Raw genomic sequence first — 25,612 nt, 5'->3', positions numbered from 1 at the left:
TAGGTTCTGGAGAGGAGAGACAGATAATATACATAATGAAGATGTTTTCAGGTAGCATGAAGTATAATAAAGCAAAGAAAACAGAATGGTGTGCAAAGGGATGGATACTGCCTTAGACTGTGGGGGTGGTGATCCGAGAAGGCCACCTTAAAAGGGGAGAAATGTGAGCTGAAACTTGGAAGACAGTGGTGAATGGACTTGGGGGAGAAGTGAAGGAAGGGGTGGCTCCAGGTAGAGGAGTGGCCACACCACAAGCCCTAAGGTGACATGAGGAACAGAAAGGAAAGTTAGAGAGGAACAGAGAGATGCTGGGGGTGGATCTTGGCAGTGCTGTGCTAGGAAATGTTTAAACAGCTCTGAGGGGGAAGCAGTGGTTTGTAGCATTTGCCAGTTTCCATGGTGTAAATACTTACATGGTGGTCAGTTTCAAGTTGCTGATGTGCTGCCATCAAACCTTGAATGTGGAGTCAGGAAGCGATGTACGCGGTGGGCTTTTGCGAGCTGGGAGCTCACTCCAGCACACCACTGGATCTCAGGATTTATGTTTTTACAAGGGAACATGGTGCCTGGCACACAGCAGGCCAGGCCAGGGCCTCTCTGATTTGGGGTTAGTTTCCGAGTCTGGAGACCTTCTGTATAGCTTTTTCCTGTGTCTACTCATGGGCCACAAGAAAATTCTATGACATTTCAACTCTTCTATCAAAGGATAGGTAACCATAAGGAAGCCTAGAACCCTTGTAATATGTAAGGGCTGTTCAAGGAGCGTGGATTATTACATTTCTTTCTTTCTATTTTTTTCCAGGAAAGAGATATAAACTCCCTCTATGACGTCAGCAGAATGTATGTGGATCCCAGTGAAATCAATCCGTCCATGGTACAGTGCTGAACCTCCAGCTCACGTGATTTCTGAGTCACTAGGCTGACGTGGATTCCATCTTGTTCTCCTGACAGTTATAACAGGGCAAGGAAAGATTCTGTAAAACCTGGCCAAAATAATTTTTTTTTGAGAAGAAACAATGATTGACAGTATGAAGTGTAGTTTCAGGGAAAAGATTAATAGAATTCCATCCAAATGCAACAGTGTTTTGCTAAAATTCTGAGGTTTGATGAACCACCTCTGGGCCAAAATGGCTTCTAATTAAAAGTCTTTCAAATGTTTCTTGCTCACTGATGGAGCCCGTGGTGTTTATAAATTCCATCTGGTTCGCTGACCTCCCTGCAGTGCAAATAGTGCAAACGCTATCTCATATTACCACCCCAACTTTGTCATGTAATTTCATGCAGGTAGGGATGGATTTTACTTTGAGCCCTCAGCTTCTCCTTGCCATGGTTTCGTCTCAGATTCAGTTTGAACCGGTAGAGGAAGAACGGCGATGAATTTTCTGTTTGGGGGCCATGTGGCACACGATTAGTGTACAGCGCTCTCTTAGGAAGGGGCCCTGCTTGTGGGCTCTGTTGAAATCCAGAGATGACTTTGTTGTTTAAACATTTATAATCCTTGGCCAATGTAGATCTCTTTCAGAAAGAAATGAAATCTTGAAAAGTTGTAGGCAAATTCAGCTGTATATGGAATGCATTAAGAGACCTTCGCAGCAAAAATTTTGTTAGAAGTGAAGGATGTTTTGGTGATGAGAACGGTAATCCCGCTGACTGATGAGTGTTCGTTCCTATGGCCTTGGAGCCTGGCTCTGGCCCTTACATCCACCCTTGAAGCAGGATACGCAGGTAGAGGCTGCTCTGTCTGCAGAAGGGAGAGAGAAAGGCAGTGGCTCTGCTTAGCCTCCAGCTGCAGATCCCTGTGGCAGAGCTTCTAGAACCCACATTGCTTCTTATGAAACATCCTGAGCTATGGCAGTAACTCACACTGATAGATGCAGTTCTGGGCTCAGCTACTTAAAACAGCTGGTTGATGTGGGGCAAGTTACTCAGTTTTTTCATCATCTGTAAAATGGGATAATCATGTAACTACCTACCTGTTAGGGTGGTTGTAGGGATTAAAGGAGATACTCTGAGGCTCGGAACAATGCTTTGACCTATCCTATAGTTAGCACTTAAGAATTGCAAGCTGTTGTCAGTTACATCATTATACACACGATCTCATTTGATAGTTTAACAATCCTGTGAAATGTATAAAAATTTACTTCCCATTTCACAGATGGGGGAGCTGAGGATCAGAGAGTCTCAACCTTATATAACCATTCAAGGGCAGAGCACTGGTTTGAACCTACATGTCTGACTTTGTAGCCTGTGTTCTGAGGAACAGTTTTACTGGATTCCCTGTGAAATTCCTGTTCCCATTTCCTTTGGGTGGCAGAAGAAGGAAGCCGCTGATCCAAACAGGTCTGACAGCGTCAGAGGTTTTCCTGCTAATATTTGCTTGCCATCTGGGTGTTCATTTACGCCTGCCAGGCAGAAGGCATGAAAGCAAATTCATTGAATAAAATTTCTATACCGAGGAAGTTCTTACTTAGTTATGACAACAGAGACCACCTTTTGATGAATTTCATAAAGGAGAGCCTGAGTTAGTCTTGCAAAAGGTCAGTGGCCTGCAAGAGTATAGACAGGGGACTGCTGACCTACATAAAAAAAGCAGTGAGGCCCTCAGGACAGGCAGGAAGAATGGGGTTGCCCTTGAACTTCTGGGAGACTTGATGAGCAGAGGCATTGTGATGAAGGTCTTGGCTTAATCTAAAAGGCACTTCCTTTCTTTGTTGAAGAAATTGAGGAATATTGGGTCACTGAAATACAGGGCACTCCCACCCTAACCCTAAGCCTAACCTTAAACCCTAACCCCTAACCCCATCCCCATCCCTAAACTATAACCCTAACCCTAACCCTAACCCCTGACTCCTGAACCCTAACCCATAACCCTTAGCCCCTAATCCTAGCCCTAGCCCTAATCCAGATACCCTTAGCTCTGACCAGGCCAGACTTCCTTCACTCCCTGGTGACTTTTTGGGGCCTTGGATCGATCCTTTGCAATGCCAGTCCCTCTCCAGCAGATGACTTTGTAACCTTGGCCTGAAGCCTCCTGCTCCCCAGTGAGAAGAACCGAATGATGCCCGGAATGCGGCCGCCTCCCTCTCCTCCTGTCCCTGGCCTGACCTTTTCCGTCTTGTTTTTCCTGAAAGCCTCAGAGAACTGTGAAAGCCCTGTATGACTACAAAGCCAAGCGAAGCGATGAGCTGAGCTTCTGCCGGGGCGCCCTCATCCACAATGTCTCCAAGGAGCCCGGGGGCTGGTAAGTCTGAGTAGAGGCTGGGCTGCTTGATGGGCGGGAGTGACTTGTCCCTTCTTGGTGATGAGACTCAGGTGCTGGCCGAGTCTGACCACCCCCACTTTGTCTGCCATTCTGGGCCGGCTCTGACCGCTCGTGTTAAGTCCCTTTTTAGGAAGGTGGCTTCATGTTTGCTATATTTGAGAAAATGGATGAACAACAATATTAACAGTTATCAATATGTCATATCATATATTGTATATTATTATAATTACAACAGCAGCTACCATGATTGAAGTCTTACTAGGTGGCAAGCAGCCTGCTAATTGCTTTCAACCAAATCTTCATTACTCCCTGTGGTTAGGACTATGATTATTCCCACTTTAAAGATGCGGTGAATGAGACTTTCCAAGTCACACCGCTACTAAATAGTGCAGGCCGTTTTCAATACACAAGACAGTGTGTTATTGCCAGTTCTAATTCTTACGCTATTGCGTAGTCTCGTGCTGTATACAATGGCTGCATCCTGAAGTGAAGACAGTACGTTTTTAGGGCAAAGGTACCTGGGTGTGCTAGGGTTTAGTTACCACTTCCCTTTTTTATCTTGGAAGAAAAATTCGCTGCCTACTGACAGGTTTCTGGGCAAGTGGTTTCGTGGGGCGACTTCTGTCTGAGAACAATAAGAACTTGCTCGTAATAGCAAGCACTAGTTTAAGCACCTTTCTGCCTTTCACAAGATAACTAGACCTGAATTAGCAATCTGAATGGCAGCTTACATGGAGTGCTTCTATGTGTCAAGCTCTGTTTTAAGCACTTCGTTTGAAATAACTCACTGAATCCACATGACTGTAAAAGGTTGGTTCTGTTGTTACCTGCATTTTACAGATGAGGAAACTGAAGCCCCGAGAAGTGCAGCCAGTTGTCCAGGGCCACACAGGCTGAGATTTGAACCCCCAGGCCTTCTGGCTGCAAAGCCCACACTCGTAACTTCATTGATCTGCTAAGTCCTTCCCTGTCCTCTTGCAAGATGCCTAATTCAGGGATTGTCAAAGTTTTTCTAAAAATCTGGAGAACCTCATTGCAAACCAGTTCATACGTAGATTCCCCAGAATTAAAGATGCAGCTGAGTTACCTGTTGAGCTGGAGTGGGGGCTGGAGCTGCCCTGTGTGGCCTCATGGCTGACCTTGCTATCCTTACTGCAGCCCCTGATGCTTCCCGTTGGAGGCTCCCAGACCCAGTTCGGCAGCCATGGTGTCCTTCAGCGTCTCCCGGTTCAGATGCTTGGCTTGGCCGAGGTCCCTCTACTCAAAGTGGCACAGTCAGAGTTGAGGTCTCTTCCAGGGACACTGGCACTCGCTCATTGTGCTCCCGTCCCTGCCTTGGCCAATGTCCTGGTGCTCACTGGGTGGGTGACTAATATTTTTGGAGTTGTGGATGGAGCCCTGGTAACTGCTCCAAATCAGTTTTCCATTCTGTGTGAGACAGCCTCATGCCTTTCCGTGCCTCTGATAGGCACTTCTCCAAATTTCAAAGGCTCTTATCTTGAGATGAGTTAAGAGGAGTTCTTTGGCAAGGGACTGTGGGCAAACTGTCTTATGGCCATGGTCATTTCTTTCTCTCTCTGATGGCAGAAGTGCTACTGAGGGGGCTGCCTGTGTGAAACGCCCCTTTTTTTTTTCTTTGAGATGAAGTCTCCCTCTATCGCCTAGGCTGGAGTGCAGTGGTGCGTTCTCGGCTCACTGCAAACTCCACCTCCCGGGTTCAAGCAATTCTTCTGTTTTAGCCTTCTGAGCAGCTAGGATTACAGGCATATGCCAAGACGCCCAGCTAATTTTCGTATTTTTTAGCAGAGATGGGGTTTCACCATGTTGCCAAGGTTGGTCTCGAACACCTGACCTCATGATCCGCCCACCTCGGCCTCCCTAAGTGCTGGGATTACAGGCGTGACCCACCATGCCCAGCCTGAAATGGGTTTTTTTGCATACTCCCAAACTGGTTCCCCTGTAGCTAAGGGACCATACAACTTTTGTCTGAACCAGGATGCTCCTGAGTGTCATAGGAATGTACACTGCTCAGTCCTGGATGGATGGTACATATGATCACCCTAAATACAGCCAGCCTTTGCCAGAAGTGGGTCTAGAGCAATGGTGCAGAGGGCATGCAAAGGGCCTACAACCTGCAGTCCTGTGTCTCCGCTACGTGAACTGGGAGCATCAGTCCTCACTCTGCTTATTCAGACCAAAAATATGAAAGTTCTTCTTACCACCATGAAGCACAGACTTGATTAAGATCCAGAAAGGTCAGTCAGGTGTGGTGGCTCCCACCTGTAACCCCAGCACTTTGGAAGGCCAAAGCAGGAAGATCACTTGAGATCAGGAGTTTTAGACCAAACTGGCCAGTATGGTGAAACCCTGTCTCTACTAAAAATACAAATGTCAGGCAGACACGGTGGTGTGTGCCTGTAATCCCAGCTATTTGGGAGACTGGGGCAGGAGAATTGCTTGAACCCAGGAGGCAGAGGATGCAGTGAGCTGAGACCATGTCATGCACTACAGCCTGGGGGATAGAATGAGACTCGGTCTAAAAAGAAAAATAAAAATCCAGAAGGATCTCGTATAGTGGGGAAGACAGATGTATAATTACACATTAAGTATAAGGTGTGGCCGCTCAGATGACTGTCGGGACAGGAGGCCAGGGGACCACAGAAGAAGAGTGCTCAGCCTAGGTGGCAGTCAGGGAAGACTTCCTGGAAGAGGAAAGTCCCAAACTGAGTCTTAAATTAGTAGAGGGAAGCTGGGTACCAAGGGCGTAGACTAAGACATGGAGGCTAGGTAGCGTGGTAGGGGCATGATGGGGACAACGGGTCATCTGGAATCAATGTCATGGAGAGTTAGGAGGTGAGGTCTGGGAGTCCTGGGGTCAGACTGTGCTGGCCTGTGGTTGCCATGCTGAAGAGTCTGGGCTGGATTCTAGAGGCCCTGGGGAGCCATCACGTGGTGTGGTCAGAGGTGCATTTTGCAGAGTCTGTGGCTGCAGAAGGTGGCTCTTAAGATGTGCAGGTCGAAGGAGGAGGTTTGCGTGTCTGGGCGTGGACTTGTGGGGAGGAATCTTAGAGGTGATCACTGTCTGGTAGCGTCCAGCAACATTCACAGATGGATTATGTCACGTGTTGTTAGCGCTGTTATAAAGATAGGGAACGGTGTTTTAGCTGAATAATAATAAGAGCTAACACTATTGAGTACTTACTGTGTGCTAGGTAGGTGCTGTCCGAAGCACTCAGCTTATGCTAATTTAGAGAGACCTAATAAAACCTTTTGAGGGAAGCACTTGTGTTTCACCATTTTGTGAATGGAGAATCGGAGGCACAGAAAGCCTCCACAGTCCGTGGTAGGGCTGGAATTTAATTTCAGGCTATCTGGCTATAGAACCACCTTTTCTCAAAATTATTCCCTGAAATGGGGTTGAGCTTTTGTCTTGTATGGTCTCAGACTTCCACTTACAGCACTGAAACTTTTGACTTTTGGTATCTTTGGTCAAACGTTAAGATCATCTGATGAGGAGGAAAATTGGCCCCCAGTAACTCAATGGTAATTAAAAAATAAAAAGAAGCTGCCTGCGAGTTTCTGCATTGTCACAGATAGTGACACTGGTCACTCAGCCACTTGCTACCTGTCCCCATCAGGATCGAGCCAGCAGCCCAGTGCTAATGAGCAGTAGTGGGTAATTCATGTCACCTGGTGACAGCTCCTCCATGTCCCCTCTTCTTATCCAGGTGGAAAGGTGACTATGGAACCAGGATCCAGCAGTACTTCCCATCCAACTACGTGGAGGACATCTCAACTGCAGATGTCGAGGAGCTGGAAAAGCAGGTGCATCCCCCTCTTTGATCATCTTACAGGAAGAAGGGATCTGCAGGTCTAGTTTTTCGGGGACCTGTGCCATCTCAGTGGGTGAATTTTTCCACCTGCTGCCAGTGGTCTCCGTGGAGCCCTGGATCAGGGAAGACAGAGTGATAGGGAAATTGAGATCGTCTCCGAGTTGTGGTGGGGGAGTCTCTGTGACAAGCCAGTCATGTTTTAATCAGGTTGTGCTGGGCTTGGAAGGCTTTGAATATGCAGGAGAATTCCCACTGGAGTGAAAGTGGCCAAATGGGGAATTTGTCCTCTGCTTAAGCAAGTTGCAAATGAAACACATTTATGTTGGACAGCCAGACGCTGAGAACGTGCTTGGGGTGAGTAAGCAAGTGGGGCCTAACCAGAAGGTGAGATGAGGCCTTCCTGGTGACTTTGCAAACCTGGTGGTTGTTCCCTCGCTGCCTCTTGTTAGGGACCAGTGACTTTGAACGTGCCGGTGCTGCACCAAGGATGACATCTTTGTAATGAGGACTTTAAGATCCCATTAGAGGCCAAGGGATTTATTTTGTAAGGGAGGTAGGACAATCTGGGAAGGCTTCCTGGAAGGAGTATTTGAGTCTTACAAGTCAAGTTAGAGTTCAACGGCAAGAGACTGGCAGAAAGGAGTTCCAAGTGGGAAGTACAGTCTGAGCAAAGGTGTGGCGATGGGAATGGGGTTGTGTTCTGTGTGCTTGGGCTGAGGCAGAGGCATGAAGCCCTTGCTGTGTTTGCAGTGTGTTGCCCCTACCTGTACAACAGCATTTGCCTGGTGCAGGGGGTGGGGGTGGGAGTAGTACAGGCAATGAGTGGGTGCCTGGTTCTGCCACCCCTCCTGAGACCAGGATACTCACCATCTCAGCCGGACCCTGGGATGGTGTGAGTGTGCAATGGGGGGCAGAGTTGGCAAGGGCGATGGGGGCCCAGAAAGCCTTAAAAGCCAGATCATGGAGCATGGGTGTTGCCTCCACAGGACATGGGGAGTCACAGAAGGTTCTTGAGCTGGGCTTTAGTAGCCTAAATAGTCTCATTTTGTAATAAGGTCTAGGGTGTGTTTGGAAACCAGATCTGAGTAAACATTGTGAAACCTGTTCTAGAATTCACAGGGCACGTTTTTACTGATTGGAAAATGAAACTCGGAACCTCCAGGCACCGACTCCCCGTTAGGTCCCTATCAGCTCCATGCTTCATTATTTAGCTTTCTCCCCGTGGACATATTTGGTAATGAAAATGCATTTTAATCAGTTCCACAGGCGGTGTCTCTGCTAAACGGTGTGCTTTGGAAATGGGTTGTCTTTTTATTATTTCCGTTACAACTAACGTGAATTATGTCTTGTTTCTTCATAGATCATTGAAGACAATCCCTTAGGGTCTCTTTGCAGAGGCATATTGGACCTCAATACCTATAACGTCGGTACGTGCACATATCATCTTAGCCTGGATTACCACCCCAATCCCCCATGGCCTGACCGCAGCCCCACCCCACACAGGGAGGTGGTTGACACAGGGTCCCGTCTTGCCTGTGACTTGCATGCCAGTTCTTTCCCTGGCTGAAGCTGAGTATTTAGGTCAGGCTGGTCAGTGAGTATGATGTGATGTCTGCTGTTCATAGCTGCTAAAAATAGAAGTGCTTAAACAGGGGCTGGTATGTACATGCTAGATGGTGGTTAGCTGATATTACTACCAACATCACTCTTATTATTTCAGGGTCTGCCTGTGTTTCATGCATTTCGAAGGAAAGCTGAGCTGTCAGCCTGGCTGAAATGCAGCATGGAGTTGGGAGTTTTGGGTTCTAAGCCCAGCTCTGCCTCTCTGCTGCTCTTCGAACCTCTGCTTCCTGGCTGCTCAGCTCGGGCCCAGGAAATGCAGCCTGCTCATCTTGACTGTGCTGCAAGTGGATGTGGAGGCATGGCCCTGAGGCCAGGCCTGTTCTGTGGCGGACAGGGTCTGATGTGTGTGGGCTTCCTGGGCCTTGAGCATGCCTGCTTTTATAAGTGGGCATGGTGCAGCTCCCATGTGAAGGGGCTCTGCAGCAAGCCTCCTTGTTCTGGGAAGCCCATGACTCTTTCCTGGGGAGGCATGGGCATGGTCCCCTAGGACTCAGGTGACAGCAGTCCCGGGAAATTCCTGCTTCTATTGCCAGTGCTCTGCTTTACACATTAATTTTATTTATTATTATTTTTTTGAGACTGTCTTGCTCTGTTTCCCAGGTTGGAGTGCGGTAGCATGATCTTGGCTCCCTTGCAACCGCTACCTCCTGGCTTCAAGCGATTCTTCTGCCTTAGTCCTCTGGAGTAGCTGGGATTACAGGCATGTGCCACCACGCTTGGAAAATTTTTGTATTTTTAGTAGAGACAGGATTTCTCCATGTTGGCCAGGCTGGTCTCGAACTCCTGACCTCAAGTGATCTGCCTGCCTCAGCCACCCCAAGTGCTGGGATTACAGGTGTGAGCCATCACACGCAGCCTACTTTCCACATTTATTACCTCCTTCTTTTCCTTTCTGACAATCCAGCAGGATAGGTTGGAGAGGGAGTCTTTGCTCCCATTATCAGAAGAGAAAAATCAAGGTCCTAAGAGACCACCTCACATGCTAAGGTCCTGTGGGTGGGGGATGCGGGATCCCTGCCTCCACTTCTCCTGCTCTTGTATCTTCTCCCTGCATCCCTGTATTTGCAGAGCAGAGGCACATGGCTCAGTGGTTCTGAGTAGGGATCTTGGAGTCAGGTTTGGACTGAGCCTCAGTTTTATTGTTACTAGCTGTGTGACCCTCCATGTTACTTTCTCTTAGTGAGCCTCAGTTTTTCCTCCTGTAAAATGGGCCTAGCCATAGCAATAGGCCTGTAATCCATCTACACAGGAGGCTGAGGTGGGAGGATCATTTGAGCACCAAGAGTGTGAGACCAGCCTGGGTAATGTAGCAAGACCCCAAAGTCTTTAAAAAAAAAAAAAAAAAAAAAAAAAAAAAGATGCAGGAGAGGTAATCTGCTTAGAATATTGCCTGGTATATAAGAACTCAGAAATCATAGCTACTGATATTGTTAGGTAAGTTTCCCTCTCATAACCTTTTCTTCTCTATAAGATACTTGCTCCATGTCTAGAGAACCCACACCACATTTCTCTCCTAGCTTCTGGTGACTACTGGAAATCCTTGGTGTTTTTTTTGCTTGTGGCTGCATTCTAAGTCTCCACATTTGCCTGCACATGGCTTTCTTCCTGTGTCAGCATCCGTTTTCAAAGCCATTTACCCCGCAGTGGTGGCTCATGCCTGTAATCCCAGCACTTTGGGAGGTCAAGGCGACTGGATCGCTTGAGTTCAGGCATTCAAGACCAGCCTTGGGAAACCTGGCGAAACCCCGTCTCTACAAAAAATACAAAGATTAGCCAGGCTTGGTGGTGTGCACCTGTGGTCTCGGCTACTTGGGAGGCTGAGGTGGGAGGATCGCATGAGCTTTGAAGGCGTAGCCTCAGTGAGCCAAGATCGCACCACTGTGCTTCAGCCTGGGTGACAGAATATGACCCTGTCGCAAAAACAAAACAAAACAAAACAAAACATTATTTATTCTTTGTATATAAAAGATTATATGTAACAATAGAAAATTATGTACAATATGCTAACTGAAACAATCAGTTTATCAAATTTTATGTGTTGTATGAAAGCATTTTGTAAAAATGCCAAGTTGCTTAGCTATATTTTAAAATCTTTCTAAAATGAATGTGTATTGTTTTAGCAATTTGTAGAAAATATGGTAAGGGCAAAAAGCGTTTTCTAATTGGTCAATCAAAAAGATATACAATGTTTGTTTTGATCGAGATGAACACGTTTCTATAAAGTGGACAAGAGGGTATTTTTTTTCAGGTTCTCTCATGCATTTTATTTTATTTTCCTGCATCTTAAACATCGTTCTCCTTTCTCTTACAAGGATGCTCATCCTTGTTTGGATGTTGGGATTGCCCTAAATCCAGGATGATCTCATTTGAGATCCTTATAGTAACCTATAAGGTCCCATTCACAGGCACTGGTGACCTGACACAGCTTTGTGGAGGACACTAGTGAACCCACTGCATCCCTGAGCAGCCATGTGTGTGACACGTACTTACCCCATGGAAAGTAGATGGTCCTGTCAATCCTAACTGTGATCACAGCAGTGGCGGTTTGGTTTGGTCCATGAGAGAAATGGCTCAGGCAGGGTGCGGTGTGGTCTTTGTGGCCCTCTCACAGGCTGATCGGGACATTTCTTATTCTCTCCCCTAAGTGAAAGCCCCACAGGGGAAAAACCAGAAGCCCTTTGTCTTTATCCTGGAGCCCAAGAAGCAGGGTGATCCTCCGGTGGAGTTTGCCACAGACAGGGTGGAGGAGCTCTTCGAGTGGTTTCAGAGCATCCGAGAGATCACCTGGAAGATCGACACCAAGGTAGGCACCTGTTCACCCGTGGGCAGGTGCAGGTGGGCCTGGCATTCTCAGACCTCTGGTGCTCATGGAGGCTGTGGGTGGGTTCAGGTGGCAGAATGAGCAGGCCCAGGTGCTACTCAGAATTGGGGAAGGAGACCAGGTAGGTTCAGACAATAGGAGCACCCCTTCTTAGGGAGAGGCAGGGATAGTGGAGGTGCCCCAGGAAGGTGGGTCTGGTTGTCTGGTTGGAGCCTTCAGAAGGCTGAGTGCATGCAGTGATGCTCAATGATGACGTCTATACAGCCCTACATGTCTTACTAAGGAAGTTACTGCCTTCCTCATTTTGAGTATTTTGTTTCTAAGTATCATACAAAGCAGTGTGGATCCTCCCCACAGAAAAGGTTCAGTGAGCTCACTGCCTGGACCTGGAATGGGCCCTGGGAACACAGCAAATCAGCGAGACCTGGTTCTTTCCGGTGGAGGAAATTTCCCTCTAGATGGCGATAACCTTTTCAGGGCTGTCCTACCTGAAGTGCTAGTCTCTGGCTAGAAGCGTTTTGGGAAGGTGAGAGCTTCTGGATAAGAACAGGAGGTCTGGAATTGGACAGATCGGAGTTTGCACCCCAGCAGGGCTGGACCTCTGGGCCTCAGTTTCCTTGTCTGCAAAATGAGGACCCAAATTCCTAACTCAAAAGTACTTGATCACTGCCTTGTCATTATACCAGTGACATGGGAAAGTGCCACCCTGTCTTGGATGATGGAGCATGTGCTGTCTGCTGCTGTGGCTGCAGAACTGGAAAGAAATCATAGGGTTTCCCCAAGGACCCATTTGCTTCTAAAGTAGAACTTGACCCAAAGGGCTGATTAAAGCCTTCCTGGGCTCTCCTGTGGCCTCTGACCTCTGGCTAGAGTCAGTGAGTTTCTTCTCTAGGATACTTAGTCACGCACCGGTGGCCAGGTCATTTTTTCCCCTTTGGAGGGCCTCACATCTTGGCCAGTCTCTGGTCACTACGGGCTCCTTGACTCACTTCACTATTCCGCAGGGAAGTGTCCTCTTGAGGAGACTTTGCAGAGGGGGCTGGTCCCTGGGCGCCCTCGCTGGTGGGGTGTCGTCTTCCCCTGATCCAGGAGCTCCTGGGGCCTTCCCTAGGGTTCCTGATTCTTCCCACGGCTTTTCACACCACCAGCCGTGGGGGATGAAACACAAGCTTGCAGCCAGCTGCACTGTCTGTCCAGCTTTCCCAGTGAAGCCATCCATCTCTTCTGCTCCGAGAGCCTCGGATGCAGTACAGCTCTGAGGCACAGGGGGGTGCCACACCCCTGAGGTTTATTTGAAAAATCTCCAAATAGTGCATTCTGGCTTTCTCCACTGAATGGAGAAAATTTCCCTATTCCCTATTTCCCTAGAAGGCTCTGTCTCTCCTCTCCCTCGCACCTCCTCTGCTGCTACACGAAGGTTTCTGAAATGAAGCTGAGCTGTTCAAGGCTGCCGTTGGTGGCCTTCGGTCTACATTCCTCCCTCATTGGTTTTTATATTTGCTAAGATTTCATGAGAATGATTTTTAAAGTCCCATTATTAAATCTGAGGGTTAAAAAAAAAATGGGTCAGCAGAGTTGTTGGAGTTCCTGCACGGGGCAGAGCCACCCTGTTTAGGGAGCTAGTGTTGGGGGGCAAAGGAAGAAGTTTCCCGTCCCACTCTCGGGGAACCAGTGGTGGGTAAACTCTCTGCTCACTGCCAGGGCCTCTGCCTCTCCCTAAGTGCCCATATTGTTAGACATCTATAGCCACTTCCAGTTGATGGTAGAGAACAGTCACAAAATCCTTCTAGTTGGTGTGTTTCCAGAGACTCTGAGATGGCCTGAGGGGTGACTGCTGCAGGCTGGGAGAGTAATTGTCATGTATTTTTAAAAAATTTTTTTGAGACAGAGTCTCACTCTGTTGCCCAGGCTGGAGTGCAGTGGCGGGATCTCAGTTCACTGCAGCCTTCACCTCTTGGGTTCAAGTGATTCTCCTGCCTAAGCTGACCAGGTAGCTGGGATTACAGGTGTCCACCACCATGCTTGGCTAATTTTTTTATTTTTAGTAGACATGGAGTTTCACCATGTTGCCCAGGCTGGTCTTGAACTCCTGACCTCAAGTGATCCACCTGCCTCAGCCTCCCAAAATGCTAGGATTACAGGCATGATCCACTGCGCCCGGCCTTATTATGCAATTCTGAAGCAGCAGCTGGTGTTTCTCCTTGAACCAATATTGTCTTCAGCCGAGGTCGGGGGAAAAAACATGAAGCCTCATACCTTGTCATAGCTCTGTGTTTCATGTGAGGCTAATATTCCAGAAGTCGACAGACGCATGTCCCACTTCCTCATTTTAAGCAATTCTGTTGTCATTAGAGGTGAGCTGTGTTGCTTTTGTGTTCTTCTGTCCCCAGACAAACCAAGGTGAAAACCGTGCACTAAGAGTACAAAGTCAAGTTAGTTACAAGGACCCGAGGTTTCGAAGGAAACATGGCTTTGGTTTCTGTGACGGCACTTTGCCATTGACTGTTTGGCTGACACCTTCTTTACCTGTTGGTTCATGCCCTTCTAGCCTGACCCCTAGGGCTTGTTATGTCCCCAAGGACATTCAGGAATGATGGAAAGAGCTGACAAAAGCTGGGTGTGTGTGGACAAGCGAGAACCAGTACTGGGGGCTTAGAGTCACACTTGAAGCCGTCCTGGTGATGTGCTCACAGCCGGAGCTCACATAAAAGGCTTGTTGGTCATTGCCAAGGTCCACGTTGATCCTAGGACTTGTGTCAGCACTCATGGGTGAAGGCGTTCTTACAGAACTAATGGGGAGACTTCACCTGGTGGTTTTTTCAAAACATGACTTTCTAGTTCTTTGCCAAGGGGAGGCGTCTCCCAAGGCAGTATGAATAGCCACCATGTGCCCATAGAGTGCTAAGGCCTCCTTGTTTAAATTTTGCAATAGCCCTGTGAGGTGAGCATCACGGTGGCCTCATTTTACAGTTGAGGAAACTGAGGCACGGTGAGACTGTATGTCTTGTCCAGCCAGCACAGCCTAAGAACAACCAGGCCAGGTTTCAGACTCATGTTTTGGTTCTCTCTGTCTTCACCACTGTGTCATGTTGCCTCTGTCACCCAGTGACCACCACTACCTGAACACTTGCTGTACACACAGCTCTGCCATCAAGGGGCATATCTCAGTGGGGAAGTAAAGTCTGCGCACCTGGCACTGAATGGCATTAACGGACAGTCAGGCAAGGGGTGGTGGGAAGCCGGGCATACCAGTTGAGGCAGTGAGTGATTTGGAAGGTTCTAGGAGGGCAACATCCCTTCCCAGTATCGGTGGGAGCTAATTCACAAACACTTCTGTATTAGTTCATTTTCACACTGCTATAAGGACATTACCCTAGATAGATAATTTATTTTTTAAAAAGGAGGTTTAATTGACTCATAGTTCCACATGGCTGGGGAGACCTCCGGAAACTTACAATCACAGGGTAAGCAGGCATGTATCACATAGTGGCAGGAGAGCGAGCGAGGAAGCAAGAGCAGGGAAGACTGCCTTATAAAACCGTCAGATCTTGAGAACAGCATGGGGGAAACCGAGCCCATGATAAAATCGCCTCAACCAGTCTCTCCCTCAACACCTGGGAATTACAATTCAAGCTGAGAGATCTGAGTGGGTACAGAAAGCCTAAACACATCAGCTTCCCAGAGAAGGAATGATTTGGGCTGGGTCCAGAAGGGTGGGGGTATGTGGGCAGGACGAGGAGTCAGGAGGGCATTGCTGTGGTCCAGAGGGACCCGGGATGTGAACTCTGGATCTGGATGCGGGAGGCATTTTAGTGAGATCTTCTCCAGAACCTGGCAGCTGACAGGGTGTGAGGGATAAAGCAGAGATGGAACATGGGATGGGTGGGGCAGGAGCCCACCCCATGTGAACAGGGCTTTGGAAGCATCTGGTCTCCACGTTGGTTGGCTGGGCAGCCTAAGATAAGCTACTCAACTTCTCTGTTAAATGGAGATAATCCTACCTGTCAGATATGTGGATTGACTTAGGTAACATATACCAAATGCTTAGCCTGCGATGCCTAGAGCTAAGCACCCCCCCCCCCAAAAAAAAATAGTGACCACTCTTATATAAATATTCTCTCAAGGTTCCCCTTGGCCAATAAAAGTCTGATAGAATTTGGGGAGGCCCAGCAGGGTTGCCTGATTTGGGGTGAAGTGAGCAGCTCATCCTTATGTACAAGGAGTTAGATTTGGCAGTGTGTTCTCTGGAGAGAGTTGCCTCTCGAGTTTATAGCACGTGGCCTGGGCCCTGGGTAGTAGTTCCCTTGGGCAGAGCACCGATGGGCAGTCAGATATGGGGAGCAGGTCTTCAGGTTTTGAGGGTGCAGGGGATAGAGAATTATGACATGGATGCTGAGGTCCACAGAGCCCATGAGGACTTGAAGAACTGGAATTCAAGATACTCTAACCACAGTGTGGTTTTAGGGGAAAGGAAAGGAGGCAGAGAGTTAAGGACAGAGGGATGGTGACAGTGAAGAGTCCCCTTCCCCTGCCATCCTGATCCCATCTATATTTGAGGGCTGTGGCCAGGCGTAAGCTGGATGCCAAACCCTTGTAGAAACAGCTTTGCCAAGAATTTTGACAGTAAGAGGAAGAAACAAGAGGGGCAGGGTTGTCTTTAGGAAGGGAAAACATTCAACCATTTTAAAGATCTGAGCATGCAAAAAGGCAAAGTGGGGATGGAGGAGGAAGAGCAGAGGGTGAGCTGGGAAGTTGGCCTTCTCAGGGGCGGGCACTAAAGATGGTGAATTCCAAACAGGAGAACAACATGAAGTATTGGGAGAAGAACCAGTCTATCGCCATCGAGCTCTCTGACCTGGTTGTCTACTGCAAACCAACCAGCAAAACCAAGGACAACTTAGGTAACATCTTTCCCAGGACTCTGCCCTATAACTGCAATGAAAACTGTTACTTCCTTTCGAGTCTGGTATTTTCAGAGAGGGGAGAGTGAGTGCATTCTCCCATTCTTAAATGCTTCAGGTAGATGACCTCACCCTGGGTTTGTCCTCTGGGTAAGGGAGCTGGTAGAAGCAGCCCTTTTGGCGTCTCCGTAGGAAAAGCCACTGTATTAGTCCATTTTCACACTGCTGATAAAGACATACCTGAGATGGGGTAATTTATAAGGAAAAAAAGGTTTAATGGACTCACAGTTCCACATGGCTGGGGCAGCCTCACAATTACGGTGGAAGGTGAAAGGCACATTTTATGTGGCAGCAGATGAGAGAGAATGAAAACCAAGTGAAAGGGGAAAGCTCTTACAAAACCATCAGATCTCGTGAGACTTCTTCACTACCACAAGGGAAGCCACCCCCATGATTCAATTACCTCCTACCAGGTCCCTCCCATAACGTGGGAATTATGGGAGCTACAATTCAAGGTGAGATTTGGGTGGGGACACAGCCAAACCCTATCACCCACTTAGTGGGTGGGTTAGTTCTTATTGCCATTACCAGAAACTAGGTGGCTGAAAACATAAATTTATTCTTGCGTGTCCTGGAGGCCAGAATCTGAAATCGGAATCATGGGGTCAACATCAAGGTGTCAGCAGGGCTGTGCTCCCTCCAGAGGGGAAAGCCATTCCTTGCTTCTCCCAGTTTCTGGGGGCTGTGGCATTCCTTGGCTTGTGATCACTTGGCCTTCTCCTCTTCTGCTTTGCTGTTTTAAGGACCCTTGTGATGCATTAGGTCCACCTGGATATTCCAGGATAAGCTTCCCCTTTCAAGCTCCCCTACAAAATCTGGTCTGCCATATAAAGTAACACATGCCCAGGCTCCAGAGATTAGGGCCTGGACATCTTCGGGGGTCATTACTCAGCCCACCACAGATATGGTATTAAAAAAAAAAGAGGATTTTTCTACCAAATTCTCCAGGTAGCAAGCTTTTTGATGAGGCCGTGCATATTTTACTTTTTTCTTTGGGTGTTTGAGCTGCTTCTGTATCTTTCATCTTAAAACAGAAGACCAGCAAGATTATATTAGATCCCTGAGTTAACTTACTGGGAGGCTGATCCGTAGGAACCTCTACATTAAGGGACAGATGGCAAAACAGGCTCAGCATGTTGACTGCCTGTCTGTCCCACCACAGCTGGATGGGAGGCAGCCAAGATGAGGCCTGTCCCCTTCCCTCTCCTCCCATTCTCTACCTTCTCTGCACAGGAACCCACCCATATCTCAACCCTACCTGGGGGCAGTGGCAGGTGATTCTCAGTTTGTTCATGTTGTGTCTGTGATGTTTGATGAGGCATCCAGGTCTCTCTGCATCTTCCACTCCAAAGATCTTCTCTTACCTAAAACCATTCCCATTCTTCCTCTTCTGTAACTGTACCACTTTTGTGTTTTCTTGTTCAAGGATGTTGATAAAGTAAATTACAATACTTCTAGATTAAAAGGTGGTGGGAAAACTAGGCCTCCTTTTAATACTTGGAACTCCCAGAGGGCAAGAGTCCATAGTGGTACCCTTTAGGACAATATCATCAGAATCCCTCGAATGTCTTGTTAATGAGAGAGCTTCCTGGTTTCCTTTTAAAATTTGAGCATCCAGCCATTGCAGCAAAATTTAAGAAAATGCACAGATGAGACACAGAATAAGTGATGACCTTTTTCTCTGTGTGCAGAAAATCCTGACTTCAGAGAAATCCGCTCCTTTGTGGAGACAAAGGCTGACAGCATCGTCAGACAGAAGCCCGTCGACCTCCTCAAGTACAATCAAAAGGGACTGACCCGCATCTACCCAAAGGGACAAAGAGTTGACTCTTCCAACTATGACCCCTTCCGCCTCTGGCTGTGCGGTTCTCAGATGGTGGCACTCAATTTCCAGACGGCAGGTAAAGATGCACTGAAGGTAGTCTCATCTGCAAGGTGGCAGTGGCAGTCACTCCAGGCCAAGTCAGCTTGGGTCAGCAGTGCAAGGTGGTGTCCAGGAATGAGTGATTTGTCTAAGGGACTGCACAGTTCAGCAGAGTGCTGGTTACTATGAGGTCCAGCAGCTGAATGGAGGGATGAGAGGACTGACAGGTGCTTGGCTCAGGCAGGCTTCGTGACTGCAAGTGACAGAGGCTGAGGTCGTGTAGCTTAGGAGAAAAAGAAAATGCACGAGCTCGTGTAGCTAAAGTATCTTTGGGGCTCTCTTCTCTGGGCCTGTCACTCTGTGAAGGCTTTGGGCTCAGACTTTCTTCCAGAGACATTCACATGCCGGCATCTCCAGCATACACAAACTTCTGGACACAAACTGGTCCCATAAATCACAGGGCTTTGTGCTTTTGTTATTGTTATTTAAAACCTCTTTGGGGGGATCTATTCATCAGTAGCCTCCTTTACATTCTTTTTATAGCTGCATCGGATTCCATTGCATGGAACCATCATTTATTTAACAAGTCCCCGTGGAGGCACATGTAGGTATTCCCCATTATTCGCTGTCGCAGACAGCATTGCTTTCTGTACCGCTACGTGAGCGCCATTCCACAGATGCAGGAGTACGTCTGTAGGACAGATTCTCCGAAGGGCAGGGGGAGTCAGACAGCACTTGCATTTTGATAAACCTTGTCCTGAAGAAAACCCCTGAAGACCTGCCTGCAGGTGTGCCCGAGCTAAGGCACGCTGCCAAACTGCCCTCCAGAGACCGTAGGCGAGAATGTGAATAGTTGGAGGTTAGGGTACACTCTTTTGGTACAAGTTCATAGAGTTTTGTTGAGCTTTTCGCTGTTTGCACAACTGAGTGGTGAAAACTGATAAATTGTAGTCCATTACAGCTGCTTCTTGTAAGCGACATCAACCAGTTTTCTCCTTATTTAGGGAGCAGTTGCATTTTCTTTTCTGCAAACTATTTGTCCTTGTTACTCGATGTATCTAATGCGGTTGTTACCCATAGCATAGGTGTATCAGAACTAAGAGGTTAAAAATGTATGCTCATGTATTTGTCATTTGAATTAAACTCATGATTTATTTCTATATAGACACTTTTAGCTTTGGTAAGTTTGAGCCTTTTATGATTTGGGATTTTCTGACACACTTAGAAAGGTGTTGCCCAGTCTGAGAATGTGTTGTCTAGAAACCCTGCATGTTCTTTGAGTGAGATACCTATTTGACCAACTGCCTCAAATTAATTTTGGGAAAAGGTGTTAATTCATTCCCCACCTAGCAACCCCTGGCCTAGGAGGCCAGCATTCTGGTGCCTGACTTACAGCAGGAGTTCACTTTTCTTCCCAGATAAGTACATGCAGATGAATCACGCATTGTTTTCTCTGAATGGGCGCACGGGCTACGTTCTGCAGCCTGAGAGCATGAGGACAGAGAAATACGACCCGATGCCACCCGAGTCCCAGAGGAAGATCCTGCTGACGCTGACTGTCAAGGTAAAGCCAGCCCTTCCTCCTACCAGGGGAGCCAGCTGCCCTCCCTGGGGGCTGAGCTAACACTGCCTGAGTGCAGGGAGCCGGTGGCTAGGGATGCTTCTTGTCTTGTTCACACTATTAACTTTGAGGCCATGTTTGAGGTTCTTTCTTTCCTACACGCCAGGGTTTTTTTGGGAGAAGAGGGAGGGGAACCTCCTCGAACCCATCTTGGTCCCTTCCCCTTGTCAGCTGTGGGGCTGACGTATGAACCCATCTTTCTGGGGTCCCATGGAGGTCAGCCTCTGGCCAGAAAGAGAAAGAAAACATGGGAAACGGCCATTTGGTCTTATGGAGAAGTTTTTTTATTTTTCCTACTTTGTCCAATTCCAGGGTTTTTAAAAATTCATCTGACTGTCAGAGAAAGTGTCACTTTGTAAGAATTTTTAGAAAGTAGAGAAGTGAACTGGATTTCTCATGAGATTAAGGGCGGGACCAGGGGGCAAGAAGCATACGTAACCAAAGGTCTTTAAAGAGCAGTTAAAAAAGAATGCCACACTGTCCCCCAACCTTTCCCAGGGGTGGGGAAGTCCAGTGATGAAGCTGTGCCTTGATCAAAGGCGTCTACTTGGGCATGGATGCGTGTGCATTCATGAGCGCAGCTGGGTTTTACCTGTAAGTCAGGTGGCATGGGGGCAAGACCCAGGCTGACGCTGAGGAGCTGTGGGTCTACCACAGCCCACCTTTGTGCATTGCAGAAGGTTGCTATGGCTTCTCCAGTGAACTTGGGAAAATTAGGGCTGGCGTTGAACTCACACAGTGTCACTCTAGAACTCAGCCACAACTCCATGCGAGGCTGCCTGTTCAGGATGTGGCCAGCTCTTGCCAGCAGGTACCCGGGGGGTTCCAACGCTTACCTTCGGTGTCCCAGGTTCTCGGTGCTCGCCATCTCCCCAAACCTGGACGAAGTATTGCCTGTCCCTTTGTAGAGGTGGAGATCTGTGGAGCTGAGTATGACAACAACAAGTTCAAAACGACGGTTGTGAGTAAGTTGCCTTGGCCAGTGAATCCTTTGTGGGGATGCTGTTCGTGACGGACTCTGCCTTGCACTTCTGCTGTCCCAGGATATTCTTTCCTATTGCCCACGTGCCTCAGGTAGAGGACGGGATAGAAACGGCCACTTTGTTAAATCCTTAGACTTTCCCCCGTGCTGCTTGCCTGCCTGTCACTCAAGCCTGGAATCCTAGGTGAGGCCCTCACGCACTGCGCCCTGACACTAGATAGGTCCTCTCTGAGAAATGGCCCAGTCTGATTTATCTTCCGAGTCAAAGGCCAAGAGGCAGAGACACAGAGAGAGGGAGGGTGAATCTGCATGGCTGACCTGAGCCAGCACATCAGCCTAACCTGGGGGATCTTAGCCCCTCGAAGGCAGGAGGGAAAAGAGGAAGGCTTGCTCTTCCAGGACAAGCTGGGAAGGAACCGTGAATGGTGGGCCTTCTAAGGCACAGGATCCTTGGCCCTGGTCAAAAGTAGCCCAGTGAATAACTCAGATGCTGGCCAAGTAAACTGGCATGTATGAAGAGGGGCAGGATCGCTTCTGGGCCTCGCTGTGAGGCTGGGCTCTCCCCTGCCAGCTGCGGGACCCCCGGCTGGTAGATGTGGCTCCCGGGCTCACTTCTCCCCTTTTATCTTTTCCAAAATCCACCTTCCTGGCTCTGCAAATACCTCCCCCTTCCCTTTATTCCCTGTCCTGGGGAGGGGAGATGACAGGTGATCTCCTTCTGCTCACCAAAAGACCAGTCTGCAACAGCCGCTTCCAGGATTGTACCAGGTGGGGTTGGGGGGAGTGAAGGTAATTATTCAGGTTTGCTTAGATCTTGGCATGGATGCGTATTTATCTACATGGTTGCCAAGGGGATTCATGGCTGAAGGATGCAGAGATTGTCTTACCAGGAAAGGGCAGCTCAATGTGGCCTCTAATGAGCTTTCACCTCCTTCCAGATGATAATGGCCTCAATCCTATCTGGGCTCCAACACAGGAGAAGGTGACATTTGAAATTTATGACCCAAACCTGGCATTTCTGCGCTTCGTGGTTTACGAAGAAGATATGTTCAGTGATCCCAACTTCCTTGCTCATGCCACTTACCCCATTAAAGCAATCAAATCAGGTAAGAGGCATTTTAATTAGGATGTTCAGTTTGGGCTGGTATTGTACTTGGGTTTGGCTGCTGTCTTCAAAAAGAATGAAAAGTCATTTTTCCTGGTTTGGATGGAATCACTGCAAAACCAACTGGGTGGCTTGGAGAGCTGGTGCATGTACAGCCTGCTGGGTCACACACAGGTCGCGGGGAGGCTGTGCCCCTCGACGTGCGATGTCTACATGCAAAACTGGATTGTTAGTGGATTGCCAACCTGGCACTGTAGTTTGATTTCATTTTGAAATGTTACACACGGTTTGCTTCTTCCTAGCCAGGGCTACATCTGGTTTGATCTCCCTCTGGCTCTCTGGCTGGCAGTGTGAGAGGGTGGCAAGGGAGAGGCCTTTGGCATCCGCAGGGAGTTGCCATCTTGAGAGACCAACTTCCCAAACCCTTCAGAATTCACATTCCTCTTCTCTCAAATTGAGAGAGTTAATTTACTTCTTTGAATTGTCAGTTTTCTTCCATGCTGAACAAAACACAAAACCCCTGCATGGTATGACAAGGGTCCTTTTGTGTTTTTCGGCAAACAAGCCAAGTTGGGGCACAGGACCAGCTCTCAATCCCACTCAATCCCAGATGACTGAGCCCCTCGTGCACAGCTGAGAGAGACAAATAGACACCTCCAGGTGACGCGATTTGGGACCCTGCTGCTTCTAGAGCCAGTCACTTACCAAAACAAACAAACTGGCTCTCCTTAGCTTGTATGTAGTTTCTCTAGTTTACTTTCCCACTGGATTTTAGGTGTAGTGTTTGACAAACAGGCCCTTGCTGGGTGTTCAATTTCCCTTCTTCCCGTTCCTTCAGTATTTCTGATGCACGGTGCATGAGATCATAGATTCATTCTTCTGGATTCCTCAGGAGGTCACTGTTCCCTTGTTTTCTAAAGGAGAAAGATGACTGTCATTTTAGTTACTTGCATAAAAATACAGTCTTTTGATGTTGTTTGGAAACCTGGGGCTTAATGCAGAGCTGAACTGGATCTTATTCAGTTTTCTAACTTGGAATATGTCAGACATTTCCTCAACTTCCACCTTTTTTAGTATGATATCATAAACCTGTCTATTTCTGCTACTGGGCAGGAGCCCAATTTCTGAGCATCAGGCACGCTAGAAATGCAGGTGCCGGCCGGGCACCAAGGCTCAGGCCTGTAATCCCAGCTACTTGGGAGATTGCGCCACTGCACTCCAGCCTGGGTGACAGAGTGAGACTCTCAACAAAACAAAATGCAGGTTCCTGGACCCACCCCGGGGAGCTGAGTTAGCCCAGGGTAGTGCCCAGGAATGTGCATATCTGGCCAGCTCCTCAGATGGCCCTGGGATGGCACTTTCAGAAAACCAAGCTCTGTCAAGACTGCCTGTCTTCCCATTGAGGAAATGAATTCCTCAGAAAGTAATCGATAAAACAAAAATTTGAGAAAATGTTTAAAGCTTCTGATTTTTTTTTAGCACTCTAGAAACGTTCATTTTCATGAACATTGCTACTCTAGCAATAATAGTGAGTATTCATTTGTAAGAGGCCTAATAATTGGCAACACTTCTTGGCTAACTCACCCACATTGTAAACTACCTTTTTTTTGAGACAGAGTCTCCCTCTGTTACCCAAGCTGGAGTGCAGTGGTGTGTTTTTGGTTCACTGCAACCTGTGCCTCCCTGGCTCAAGCAATTCTCCTGCCTCAGCCTCCCAAGGAGGTGGGACTACAGGTGCACACTACTACTTCTGGCTAATTTTTGTATTTTTAGGAGAGATGGAGGTTCGTCATGTTGATCAGGCTGGTCTGGAACTCCTGGCCTCAAGTGATCCACTTGCTTCGGCCTCCCAAAATGCTGGGATTACAGGCATGAGCCACTGTGCCTGGCCTATAAGCTACTTTAAACCCAGCAATGAGGCTGTGATTAACTTGCTTCTTTTATAAGGCTTAGGAGTGACACTGTTTCTTCTGGCGCAGGAAGTGTAGCTTTTGGTAAATCTTTATGTTCCTGGCCTTGATGCTGTATCAGCTTTCTTTTTGTGGGAATGACTTGCCAGTTGCTCTGCAGGATGAGTCCAGCAGAGAAGGGCAAGTGTGCTGAAACCTCCTCCTTACCTTGATGTCCTCTTGAAGGGTGAGGGCTGTGAGCCTCATAACCCCTCCCAATGCCTTGCAGAGATGTCAGCGTTGATAGAACCTCCTCCATGCGTTGATATCAAAGCGTGTCAATTCTTCTGCAGAATGCAGTGACTTAGCTTGGAGATTTAGAAAAAACAACAGTGAGAACCTCAAGGGAGATTAAAAATGTGACCCCATCCTCCCCTGACTGTGAGATACTCTTCGCAGGGACCTTTCCTCACTCCTTTCTACATCCTAGCAGTGCCCGGCACATCCATATTCATGGGAGGAATGAGACAAAATGAATAGGAGGCATTGAGGGTCTTCCAGACTCAAAAAATAAACTTCACCCATTGTCATTAGGGATGCACTTAAGCTTTTAAAGCAGCCGGAGTGCAGGAAGGAAAGCAGCGGCCTGTATTGTGTCAGGTACCTTAAACTCTTGCGCTTTTAATCCTCACAGTAATCCTGTGACAGGGGTTTTATCTCTGCTTTTAAAAATCTGAGCACTTTGAGGCCTAGAGACTGAATTAACTTGTTCAAGGTCACACACCTGCAGGAACGGAGCTGGGATTCAAACCCAGGAACGTCTGATTTCGAACCCTTGTTCCTCCTCTGCAGGCTGCCCTCTCACGGGATGCTCGAAGCCTGACGCATTGATCTTATTTTAAAAGGTGTCTTTATTTCCCTTTCCCCTGTGAAATGACCAGAAACAACAAGAAGAAAAACAATTCTGTTTTGGGTGAAGTACGTTTCAGCACAGACTGCAGTACACATAGAGGGCTGCCCAGTGCATAAAAATAGAACTTGTGCAGTGAGACGAGGTACAAGGAGCTGGACAGCGCTGGCCATGGGGGCAGAGCTCATGTCTCGTAATTAAGAGGCACATGCCTAGTGTCTTGACTGTACAGGCTACCTGATAGCCTCCCGGGACACCATGGAGCAAACAGACATACCAGTTCTTTCTAACAATCAGCACCTAGACTGTATCAGTCCATTCTCACACTGCTATCAAGACATACCTGAGACTTGGTAACTTACAAAGAAAAGAGGTTTGACTGGCTCACGGTTCTGCAGGCCATACAGGCTTTTGTTTCTGGGGAGGCCTCAGGAAATTTACAATCATGGCAGAAGGGGCAACAAGCACATATTTACATGGCCCGCAGGAGGAAGAGAGGGCGAGGGAAGGGGGAGGTAGCGCACACTTTTAAACAACTGCATCTTGTGAGAACTCACTATCATGAGAACAGCAAGTGGGAAGTTCACCCCTGCGAGCCAGTCGTCTCCCACCAGGTCTCATCTCCAACACGAGATTTGGGTGAGGACACAGCCAAACCGTATCACAGACTAACTTCTTCCCCACTGCCCACAGATCCGCTCATTAGAGAGGCAGAATCTCAAGCCTCGCCCCAAACTTCCC

At 48.0% G+C, this 25,612-nt stretch overlaps 1 protein-coding gene and 1 long non-coding RNA gene across 5 annotated transcripts in view; one reads left to right on the top strand and one right to left on the bottom strand.

Annotated features, from left to right (window-relative positions):
• PLCG2 (phospholipase C gamma 2) overlaps window positions 1–25,612 on the top strand; it is a 180,694-nt gene that overhangs the window by 140,857 nt on the left and 14,225 nt on the right. For all 4 annotated transcript variants that reach the window (XM_074404665.1, XM_003938062.4, XM_074404659.1 and 1 more), the window contains 10 exons: window positions 803–874; window positions 3,132–3,241; window positions 6,991–7,087; window positions 8,456–8,522; window positions 11,364–11,521; window positions 16,338–16,440; window positions 18,192–18,401; window positions 19,783–19,928; window positions 20,836–20,950; window positions 21,906–22,073. In XM_074404665.1, coding sequence (XP_074260766.1) covers window positions 803–874; window positions 3,132–3,241; window positions 6,991–7,087; window positions 8,456–8,522; window positions 11,364–11,521; window positions 16,338–16,440; window positions 18,192–18,401; window positions 19,783–19,928; window positions 20,836–20,950; window positions 21,906–22,073 — 1,246 coding nt within the window. The remainder of the gene's footprint in view (window positions 1–802; window positions 875–3,131; window positions 3,242–6,990; window positions 7,088–8,455; window positions 8,523–11,363; window positions 11,522–16,337; window positions 16,441–18,191; window positions 18,402–19,782; window positions 19,929–20,835; window positions 20,951–21,905; window positions 22,074–25,612) is intronic.
• Window positions 21,694–24,967, bottom strand: LOC141585409 (uncharacterized). The gene is made up of 3 exons (XR_012518853.1): window positions 24,746–24,967; window positions 24,190–24,329; window positions 21,694–22,986 (listed from the first exon to the last, which is right to left on the bottom strand). It is a non-coding gene; the product is annotated as an uncharacterized LOC141585409 (long non-coding RNA).

The sequence above is a fragment of the Saimiri boliviensis genome, chromosome 1 (assembly GCF_048565385.1).
Source record: "Saimiri boliviensis isolate mSaiBol1 chromosome 1, mSaiBol1.pri, whole genome shotgun sequence".
NCBI classification, from domain to species: domain Eukaryota; kingdom Metazoa; phylum Chordata; class Mammalia; order Primates; family Cebidae; genus Saimiri; species Saimiri boliviensis.
The sequence above is the reverse complement of the archived record's forward strand: the minus strand, read 5'-3'. Positions and strand labels throughout refer to the sequence as shown.